A 10893-nucleotide genomic window follows, 5' to 3' on the forward strand; every position below is an offset into this window, starting at 1 on the left:
TGGTTAGTGCTCCCCACACCTGCCACCTGCCTGCACTTCATCCTCGCTTAATCCTCGCTTCATTCTCGCTTCATTCTCGCTTTATCCTGATTTCTCCCCGCTCCGTCTTCACTTTGTTCTGAGGAGCAAGGATGGATCAGAATCAGGGAGATAGGCTCCCAGATTTCAACCTGATTCCTACTGAAAACCAGAAATGTAGCCAAATCCCTGCGGTTGGTCAGGCCCATTGGCTTTTGGACAGACTCGATATGATCAGTCAAAACCTCAACACGCTCAGCAAATAGACTCGACCAGCATTCCAACAACATCACGCAACGCCTCGATGCAATTGATACCAAGGTCGACAGACTCAGCCAGCGGGTCGACAGCGTTGATGTACGAATGGATTCCGAGTATGTTACCGAGTATTCTGTTCATCATTCGTCATCCTGTACCTGGTCCTAATCAATACTAATTAGCCGCCACAACAACTGGGCACGCCTCCAGAACGCGAAAATCACCTCTCTTCATGCCAACCTCGTCCCCCTCCATGATCGGAACAACCAACCCATTGACGGATTTCCGATGAACATGGTGGCGATTGATGCACTCAGACTACACGAACTAGGAAGAATTCTCTAGGCTCTGGGCTCCGACATTGAAGGAAGAAGCTCGCAAGAGAAAACCACTGCACTCCGTATTGCGGTTGGGCTTGGTGTCGTCTGAATGCCCGGTGATGGAGGACTGTTGACAATTCCTACCAGTCATAATGTACTCATACTATGCATACAAAGCGTCTTCTTGACGACCCCAGTGAGCTAGTCATGCAACCCAGGCTGCTGTAGCTTCCTCGTGAACAACAAGCGGCTTGTGTTTAGACCGTAGCCAATAAGTGAGACCAAAAGAGAAATCTGTTTCCAATCATTTCACTGTGCAATACTCTGCCGCCAACGATCGATATGCGCTCGTTGCTTGGGATCCAAAGGCGGGCCCATCATCGGGTCAGCTATGTATGGTGGATTGCCGTATGCGTATGGATATGTCGGCTGCAAGTATGCCGGCAAGGGAGCGCCAAACCCAGCATTCATGTACGGCATGTTGTTCGGGTAGGCGTAGGAGGCGTTGAAAGCACCGTTTGGCTGAGAAGAACCCCAGATTGTGGTGTAAGTTGGGTTGTGGACTTGGGTCGAGCTGGGGTGAGGCAATCCAGCTGGCCTTGGCTGTTCTCGAACACCCACTGGATGGGCCTGCAAAATATCGGCCATGCTATGCATGGATCTGAGCCGTGGATCTCCGGCACCCCCCTCTTTGAGCCTCTTCCTCCGTTCGGCCAGTGTCTCTTCTACATCCGGAGTCTTCGACGGCGATGGACCGTCGTTCTTGATGCTGATGCCAAGCTGGGACGCCACCTCGTCTGCGAAGTGACCACCGGTGCCTTTCTCCTTTTCCAGCTTGATCCTCGCGGCTCGTTGTGCCAGAGTCTCTTCTTCGTCTTCGGGAAGTGGCTCTTCCGATAAGCCAGGTACCTCACCAAGGACCGGTGGCCGACTCTCCTCGCCGACTTGGCTCTTGGTCTCGGACTTCGCGGATTGGGGCGGCTCGCCCCTCAGCCTTGCCCTTCGATGACTCAAAGGTTCATTGTCCTCCATCTCTCGCTTCTCCATGAGCCCGACCGGCCGATGAGCATTGAGGTGATCAGTCCTATCTTTTCCCGGGAAAAGAACACCGAGGGGGATGTCGTCGTCATCAAAGTTCTGCTTGTCTGCCTCATCATGGTCTTCCCAAGCGAGGGTGACATGTTTGGTTTTCCGAGCCTTCTGCTGGAGTTGAGTGACGGCGTCGAGCTCGAGCAAGGTCGAGTGCATGCCATTGGGGAACGCATCTGCCGCAGTACGGTTTCGTAACTTTTGCTGTTCTTTGCGCATTTGCAATTCAGCGAGTAGAGTCGTTGGGGCTGTAGAGAACCCTGGCGGAGCCACATCCTTGTCCTCTTCGTCATCCGGTATTTCGTCGGCATCAGGTGAGATTGATTCTGCTGCTGCCCTTTCAAGTTCATCTCCACTTGTATGGTCCTCAGCATCCAGATTCTGAGAGCCCCTGGACTTTGAACGCGTCAGACCCGCAGCAGAAAGACCAGTACTGGACCGCCTCGTCTTGAGCATTGTGCTGATGGAGCTCCGACGTTTCTTCGCTTTAACACCATCCAACTGCATACTCTTCCGTGGCGAGGCATCCGGACCGTAGACCTCCTTGCCAACTTGGCCGGCTATGGGGTGGTCAGTAAATGCAGAGACGGGCGCGTATGCCGCGGCATCCAAGATGCTGTCCAGCGTTTGGACGGCTGAGCCGTTCTTCAGCTGCAAGTCTTTGGTCACGCTCGGCTGGTCAAAGAAGGCACTCGCACGTAGTTGAGGAGGTAGCTTGAGCGCAGTATTTGGACCCGGCAATTTGGCAAGATCTTGATCACCCAGCCAGGCCGCCGACTTGCGAAAGTCGTCCGGGACCGTACTCAGAGCCTGGAGTCGGCGCTTTTCACGCTCACTGATATCCATCCTCGACAACCTCTGAGGCAGATTGAGCATAACAGGCACCGGTGCAGGATAGTAGATCATCCGCTCTCCCGGTTGTGGTTCTCTATACGCCTTGGAATCTCGTGCAAGAGGTGGATGACTCAGGGAAATCTGACGTGCAAGGGACGCAGCTGCGTCGATCGACATTGACCCATTGTAATGTACACCATCAAAGTTCTCAAACGCAGATTGCGCTTGACGGTAGGTGTCATTCGAAGCAGAAGTGTGCGGCCTGTCCTCGTGCGTAGAGTTATGAGAATGCCTCGGCGATGCCTCTGGCGCGGCGACCTCGTCTTCGGGGTAGACGGAGACGGACAAACGGCGATCTGGGTGTAGGTCTAGTGGGCGACCTTCGACAGGTGGTTCGGGTAGAGGGTGACTGCGACGACTGTCTTGGGAGGAACGTCTTTCGACAAGCTGAGGTGGTGACCACGGCCCCGAGCGTATCGAGCCGGTGGGAGAGGTGATATATCCCGAGGGAGAGTATCCCCCCGCCCTGGCTGCGTGATTGACGCCCAATATCGAGTTGGACCACGAACCCGTTGAGTATTGTCTCTGGACCGAAGGACGGTAGATGTTGTCCAGAGCAGGGGGAGCCGAGGACTGGCGATCGAGGCGCTTTTGATCCTGCTTCATCTTGTTCAGCTCATCCTCCAGGCTCGAGGTCATGCTCAGACGCTCGGCGCTTTCTTCCAACCGTTCCACATTTTTGACGAGTGCCCCTTGCAGCGACTGTGCATCGGGTGTAGGGTGATTCAGAGGCAGGTGACGGCTGATCGAAGCCGTTCTGATTGGAGCGTCGGCGGGCTGAAATGGTGCCGGTTCTGGCACCGGCGAAGGACCATCCATCCTGACCTGTTGTTCTGGGTACTGTGGCATGGGCTCCTCATAGTCATCGGCCTCGACCATCTGATACGACTGCGACGATGACAACGACTTGAGCAAAGATCCCACGCCTATTGAGCCTGACCCAGCCTGCGACAATATCGGAAGGTCGCCATCTCGGGAGGACAAGTCGAAGGGAAGGGACAAAGGCGGGCTTGATATTTCGGGAAGAATGGGCGACCGGGAGGAGGAAGCCGCTGAACGTGCATGAAGGTCGGCGGAATCGGCAGGTACAGGCTCGTAAACAGCGCCATGCTCAGCCTGGGCGACTGAGGCATAGGCCATGGGGAGCTGCTGACGAAGAGTGCCGCGCAAGAGGAGGATCGCGTGAGATGGAGGAGGTCTCGTACCGCAGGTGGAGGTGTGCTTGTCGAACGGGATCCCTACACGTCTGAGGGCGGAAAGTCGCTGGAGGTCATGATCGGAGCCGTGTTGATCAGATAGTTCCTGCGCCAGATACAGTGGCACTGATCGAGCAGGGGAGAGATGTCGTGCGGAGCGAAACCGTCACACCCACCTATCCGTACGCGGCGAGATATCGAACACTGCAAGATTTCTAGTCTAGCCACAGATAACAGCACAACTTGATCGCTTCAGGCTGCCCTGTCGCCCGTGGGAGGGCGCAGTTGGCGTCGCCCGGGTAAGCAAAGACCGGCCATTTAGTGGGTACTGGGCCCTTGGGGGGGCGCCGAAAAGTGGAATCTGCCGCATGGCAAGGCTAAGATTAGGGCACAGCTAGGACTGTTTCGGGGCTCTTCTTTAACTAATCGCAACGCCAATCAGAGCCACACCGACACCCCGGGCGTGAAGGCCAGTTGAAACAAGGCGGCGTCCCGGCGACATGGCTTTTTGCCTGCTGAAGTGAAGACCTCGGGTGACTTTTCCATCTGCCAAGCAAAGCTACAGTACCGTGATTTTTCCGTGGTCTTAACTCCCCGGAGGCTTTCTGATCTCCAGCTGATAGACCATGTACGAGTCCCGGAGCACGACTACGGAGTCCGCGTTGCAAGGCAGACAGCAGCACTGCCAGGTGTGTCTGGGACCGAAGGGCTCCTCCCTCACGGATATATCATACTGGGTACTGTAGATAAGCCACGGCTTGGTGTCTACGGGTCCCTGGAAGAGAGCATTCGGTGTCTTGTGCCAGGTCAACCCCTTCAAGCCACTGCGCGGAGGATACGAGTTACACCACAGATGCGACAGGCACACCAATCACCTCGCCTCTACCGTCCATCTCGGCCCCTGTCCCGCGATGTTGGTGCTGACCCGATGTACTCGTACGTCCCCACCCCGTTATGTATGCACGCCGACAAGAATCCTCCTGCCTTCTGTATTTGGAGCCAACTACAGTATTCTCGAGGGTCGATCATATCACCGGCCGCAAAGTCTTCGCACTCGGTCTCGGAATGGTACAACCTTGTCCCAGACGCGTCCTCGTGCAGTAGCACCTCTGACATTTCATGCGCGATCGTTGGGTCACACAGTCCAGATGCACGCGTACTCCGTCCATGGCGCTACACACACGGCTGCAGATTAAGATTGATTCTGGCATCTCGTCCAGGGTCCTGCCCTGCCCGGCCTATCTACGAGAACTGTGTAACTCACAGCTATCACCATTGAAATTAACCAGACGTTCACCGCACCTTGGTCTCAGCCTCTATCAGCGACCAGCCACTCACTTCAAGCCAGCCCCAAGATAACAACGCTCATGCCGAACCCGAATTGAGAGATCGACGTGCGGGGCGGATGAAGGTTATTCCTTCGCCCAATGTTCTCTGTAACTCGTACAGTACGGAGTACGGAGAAGATGAGCCCCCACTGCCTCTTGCAGTAAACACCAATGCGACCGAACGGATTGTCTGTCCCATCTGCTTTAGATAGAAGGAGGTTCATCGATTAGCTGCTAGCACAGTGCTAGAATCCTCGCTACATACACTGTAGTTAACAAAGGCGCCGTCTACTGACGAGCCAGAAGATGTATACATATATCCAACCCTACGCCTTCCACCTCACGCCTTAGCACTGGTGATGGGTCCGAATGCGTACTAAGTTGGCCGCCCTCACACGCCGCCTCGATGGATTTTCCTCCCGCCTGCGGATCCGCTGAGTGTTGACTGTCTACAGACTACCCGCTGTGATTCCGTAGTAGTACAGTCAGGCACCGTGTACAGGGTGGTAGGGTACAAGGCTGGCCGACAATAAACAACGTCAATGTCAAAGATAAGAATGGCATCAGGATTCAGGATTCAGGACGGGCCCGAGATATAGAGTACACAGTACGTACCTGTACGGAGTACCTAGGTACTTACAAATATAGAAGCCGTTGGGACGATTACATACCTAGTGACAAGTGCCATCCGCATCAAGCCATTCGGTAAGTACTAGGTACTGTGGAAGAATCACGGGATTCGTCCAGCCTTGTTGCGAACCCTCGCACTCGTGCGGTATCGGTATCTCTCTCAGCCTCAGCCGCAGGATTCGAAGGACCGGGACTTGGGATCCTTCCTACCGGTCAACCACACATCCCCGGTCCCGGCGCTTGACTGTACTCGTACTCGTATGGACCGAGTATGACTGATCCCGCGCTCTAAACAAGTGGGTCAAGGTGCTTCCCTCTACTGCACGTAAGCAAGCAATGCATGCCACAGTAGTCGTACTGGGTACGTGCCCAGTCTCGCAGTACTGTGTACATATCAGCATTCCATCCCTAGCCGGCTCGGGGTTTCTCTGTGCTCTGTCCCCTGTGACCTGCAATCCGTACGGAGTACTGTTTACGTGTCGGTCCACATATGTGATTATGTATTCCCGCAAGTATTCCAAATTAGCCATGGCAGACGGAGGATGGCGTATCGTGCTGGACCATTGCTACTATGCCGTGACCGAGTGCCACTCGCAAACGGGACGTGATCGGCCAGGTGAGCAAGATATCCATCCTCGTCACAGGCGGGGCAGACTTTGGACCAAACGTCGTCCCGTTTGAAACTGTATCTGAATTTCATGATTTTTCTTTTCGTGAGTCCATTCTGTTGGGATCCAGGTACGCGGCACATATCTCACTTGCGTGCGTCCCAACTCAATTCAGTTTGAGATGCGACAAGGAGTACTCCGTGTATCTTTCACATGGGCGCGCTCCTTTGACCTCTCGGCGTCGTCCCTGGCAGGCACGTCGCCTGTACCAAACGTGCACTTGATCCCCGGGCTTGACAGCTCAAACCTTCTCACTAGCCACGGCCTTCTCATCCTCGCTGGATCCGTCACCGTGCCCGTGAAGGCCACCAATATCACCCTGGCTTCTCAGATCCCGATGCGTCACCTCGGCCATATCCGAGTCGTGCTCGACATCCAAGCTCCGGCCTCTCTTCTCCGGCCCCACAAAGGTGAGCAGAATCACGTACGCGTAGACGGCGCCCATGAAGATACAAATCACCTTGCCATAATTGTACCGCTTGACGGTCTTGCCTTCCTTGTTGATCAGCGGCTCCAGGGGATATCGTTCGCCAATCGTGGACTCGATGGTCGACGACGCCGACGACGCCAGGTTGCCGAGCTGGTAGGACGTGCCGACCACGAAGGTGCGCAGAGAGCCAGGCGACAGTTCCATCAGGTGGATGGGGATCACGCCCCAGGCGCCCTGGACGCAGAATTGCTCGAAGAACGCAGCCGCGATGATGGCGTGCGAGCTGACGAACGTGTACGGGTACAGCAAGGCGCCGCCGATGATGCTGATGAAGATGATGCTGAATCGTCTCCCAAAGATCTGCGAGCAGTACCCGATCACGGTGCCGCCCGTCATGGCTCCGAGGTTGGCCACAACCTGAGTGACGGTGACGGCGTCGGCCGAGAATTTGAACTGGTTGGTCAGCATGGTCGGGTAGAGATCCTGGGCTGTATCCGCTCGTTAGCATGTACGTGAGAGTCTACATGGAAGTGGTCCCAGACTTACAGCCGTGCGACATAAAGTTGAAGCCTGCCATGAGAAGCACCAGATAAATCAGCAACAGCCAATGCCTCTTCAACGCCACTCGCCCCTCCGAGATGAACGTCCCGGCCAAACTGCCCTGCTGGGCACGAAGCGCCTGTCTCGCTCGGAACGTGTTCGTCTCCGGGAGGCACAATCTGAAGATGATGATCAAGATGGGCGGACAGGCGCCAAACCAGAACAAAGGCCTCCAGCCGTGGCTCGTCGTGTTGACGAGACCACGCGAGAATGCCGTGGCAAGCAAGTACCCGAACGCGTAACCCTGTTGAAGCATGCCGGAGATGATGCCCCGAGCGGCTTCGGGACAGTCTTCCAGGGCCGTGGCTGCCGCGTTTCCGTAAAGACCTCCCATGGCGATGCCGAACAGAGCGCGCACCGCGAGGAATTGGCCGTAGGTCTGGGTGAAGCCAGTGCCGAGTTCGAGGACAATGAACAGGATATTGTTGATGACAAAGGGCCTAGCATTGGACTTGTCAGCACACGTTCAGAGCGTCGGAGGCTGCTGATCATACCATTTCCGACCATATCGATCGGCGGCAATCCCAAAGATGGTCGAGCCGACGGATCGAAACATGAGCACCAAAGTAATACCCCAGGTAATGTCCGTGTTCGTTTTCCCAAACGTCTCGGCGAGGTCAGACACGGTCAGCGACACGGTGAAGAAGTCAAAGGCGTCCCAGGACCAGGCCAAGAAAGCAACCAGGAAGAACAGCCACTGCTGGGTGTTGAGCATGGCCAGCAACTTGAATGGGTTCGGCGCTTTGGCCATCGGCGGCTTGAGAGTGGTCACTCGCGTGGCGGCATACTTGGCTGGGGACATGTGGCGGTTGGAGAGTTCGTCGACGTCGTTGCCGTTGGGATGAGCGACGGCGACATTCTCCTTTTGGGCGCCGACATGAGCCATGGCGAAGGTCTTCACCCGAGAACTCGGCTGTCGGTAGCAGCACTACGTCAGAAAGAAAAGATCTGCGTCGCGTGTCAGTCACGGTCGTGGCCTCCAAACAGCCAGAGACTTTGCGCGCCCTCGATTGAGTCCGTTTGCCGTAGACTGTTAGGGCCCAGGGAAGGCAAATTAGGCTCGAGATAGAGGAGAGAGAGAACGGGAGCCATTGACAACGGGCACACTGCAGATCTTTTATCTTCAGATTTCGAGGTCATGAGAGCAGCAGGGAGCAGCAAGAACAGCAGCTGCCCTATGGAGCAAAACGGCAACTGATCGGCACCAACCCGACCTCCGGCGAGGTCATGATGCGGTTTACCATGCTAGGGTGTGATTCCTGGTTGGATGCTGGGTCTCGTCCTCCGTGGGGAAGAAGCCCTGACCGACCTGTGAAGGGCGTCGCAGGATCAGGAATTGCGGGGAGGAGATGTGTGCAGGGGAGAGCGACGAATGATGGCGACGCTGAGATATGCTCTTCACCCGTCGGTCGCAGAATGCCTGCTGAAGCTTGCCACTGAGCGTGACATCGCGCGGCTCAGGATTGGGGCGACACGGCCTTGAATGTGGTATGACTCGGCCATTCCAGGCGGCCATGATCATGGTAGACACTGCGACACAGTCAGACGGGCACAGCAGATGGGAAAGATTGGACGGTGTTTTCTAGGGCTTCCATGGTATTACTCGATCTAGTATCTGCAGCCTGCAAGGCTTGTTCTTTGTCGCGTTCTGCTGATAAATTCACAAGCACGCGAGCCAGCATTCATCCAGACAATAACTGCACTGTGCGATACTCGCCATTACTCCAGCACGAAATTCTGTTGCAGGCTGCAGACTGAGGATGCAGGCTGTCTAGCCCACACTTGGCGTACGTTGGTGGCGGGCCAGGCGGGCTTCTTTCGGGGCTTCGCAGTGCTAGCCAAGGCCCTTAGGCGGCCCTATCAGCCTATCGCGCCCCCGCCGGCGGTGCTTGGAGTGCTTGAGCTGCCCGCAAGCTTTCCGAAGCCTTGGGGCAGTTTTGCTGGGCGCACCATCGCTTCGCCGGCGTGTCAGCATCGCAAAGCTTGAATTGACTGATCGACTCGCGGCCTCCGAACTTTCACCTGCACCGCTCAACGGCCTTAACTACTGTAACAATTTGAACTCAACGGTAGTTGAAACATCTGCAATCCTGTCCTGCCCGTCTGTTGGGCGAGAACAGGTGCTCTCTCTCACGATGTTCCTCCGTCCTCGCCTGCCTGTGGCCACTGCCACCCTGGTGCGCAGTCTTCCTCCGTTGACCCGTACCGCAAATCCAGTTCCGCAGCCAGGCTCCCCAGGTTGAGCTCGTCCTCTGCGGCGAATGCTTCGAGTAAGCTTTCTCATACAGCATCTGCCGCATTTGGCTCATGACACTGAAACCCCAGTAGTAGATGCGGTCCGTGAGACCTGTCGCCGACGCGTTGAGCAAGCTCCAAGTGCCCTGGTATTTGCGCTCATATGGCCGTGCTTCCACCAGTAAATGTACCGCCTCTTCCATCAGCTCTTCCATGTAGAGCACGGCGTCGCCGATAAAATGCTGCTCTCCGAACCTGTAAGAGCGCAACGCCACCACCGAGTACAACAGCTCGTCGTCTGCTTGCAACAAGGCCTTCTCCAGCCGACGGTCTCGTTCTATCATGCGGCACCTCTGGATAATGACGTTCTTCAGTCCAAGAAACCGTTCGCGTATCCTGGTCAAGCGACGCTCAGCTTCTTGGGGGGTAAGTTTGATGTGGACTCGGAATGATTCTGATGGTTCTTCCTTGGGGTGTCCCGAGGCAGCCCTCGAGCCACTGAATATGCGCTTCGTTCATGCCAGTGTCGGGAAGGTAAATATGTCTGATGAGCTTTTGTTTGACTGGATACATTATGAGTGCTGGAGTGCGATTGGCAAGACGACGGGCGACGGCAAGAGCAGAATAATTGCAAGTCGTTCTTGACGGTCGTGGGCGATGATTTTATCCTTTGCAAAGCCGCCTTGAGGACCTGCCCAAATTTTCCCCCGATCGAGCAGATTGTCTTCCTACCAGCAACTGAATCACAATGAAGCAGCTCTAACTGGTCAACCCGACGCAGCGTGGTTTACAGTTTCCATCGATCGAACGGGTATCTGGCTTCGACTAACTCCCACATCAAGGTCTGCTCTTAGCAACAGCGCACGGTCACTGTGTATGTCCTCGAGATGAACCACAGAATGGCGCCCAGCAGGTCCTCATCAGTGACCACCTCGTTCCTATATAGCGACACCGTGCTCTCGCCGTTGTGACCTTTCTCCCACTCTACTGGAACTGCTTCCAATCGAACCCTAGAAGACTCCATGCCTAATGCTTCCTCCATTGCCGTCGCCAACCCAGCTTCTGTAAGCACCAGCAATAGGCTCCCACTACGATGTCACCGGCACCACCCCCTACAACAACGACCATGTTGTCCTCTTACTCTTCCTCTTACTCTTCCTCTTACTCTTCCTCTTACTCTTCCTCTTACTCTTCCTCTTACTCTTCCTCTTACTCTTCCTCTTACTC

General features: G+C 55.5%; 4 protein-coding genes across 4 annotated transcripts in view; 1 reads left to right on the plus strand and 3 right to left on the minus strand.

The window, feature by feature from the left end:
- Positions 1-905: 905 nt before the first annotated feature.
- G647_10235 (uncharacterized protein) lies at positions 906-3719 on the minus strand (the record flags this gene model as incomplete). The annotated part of the gene is made up of 1 exon (XM_008726227.1): positions 906-3719. The coding sequence occupies one exon, from the start codon at positions 3717-3719 to the stop codon at positions 906-908; it is 2814 nt and encodes a 937-aa protein (XP_008724449.1).
- A 2923-nt stretch (positions 3720-6642) lies between these two features.
- Positions 6643-8317, minus strand: G647_10236 (uncharacterized protein; the record flags this gene model as incomplete). The annotated part of the gene is made up of 3 exons (XM_008726228.1): positions 6643-7319; positions 7378-7871; positions 7926-8317. 3 exons carry the CDS (start codon positions 8315-8317, stop codon positions 6643-6645), a joined length of 1563 nt encoding a protein of 520 aa, XP_008724450.1.
- Positions 8318-8668: 351 nt separating this feature from the next.
- Positions 8669-10010, minus strand: G647_10237 (uncharacterized protein; the record flags this gene model as incomplete). The annotated part of the gene is made up of 2 exons (XM_008726229.1): positions 8669-8961; positions 9638-10010. 2 exons carry the CDS (start codon positions 10008-10010, stop codon positions 8669-8671), a joined length of 666 nt encoding a protein of 221 aa, XP_008724451.1.
- Positions 10011-10688: 678 nt separating this feature from the next.
- G647_10238 (uncharacterized protein) overlaps positions 10689-10893 on the plus strand; it is a gene marked incomplete at both ends in the record, with an annotated part of 1162 nt that continues 957 nt past the window's right edge. Inside the window, one exon of the mRNA XM_008726230.1 lies at positions 10689-10730. Within this exon, the coding sequence (XP_008724452.1) occupies positions 10689-10730 (42 nt within the window). The remainder of the gene's footprint in view (positions 10731-10893) is intronic.

Source organism: Cladophialophora carrionii (assembly GCF_000365165.1).
Source record: "Cladophialophora carrionii CBS 160.54 unplaced genomic scaffold supercont1.13, whole genome shotgun sequence".
In the NCBI taxonomy this organism is placed as follows: Eukaryota; Fungi; Ascomycota; class Eurotiomycetes; order Chaetothyriales; family Herpotrichiellaceae; genus Cladophialophora; species Cladophialophora carrionii.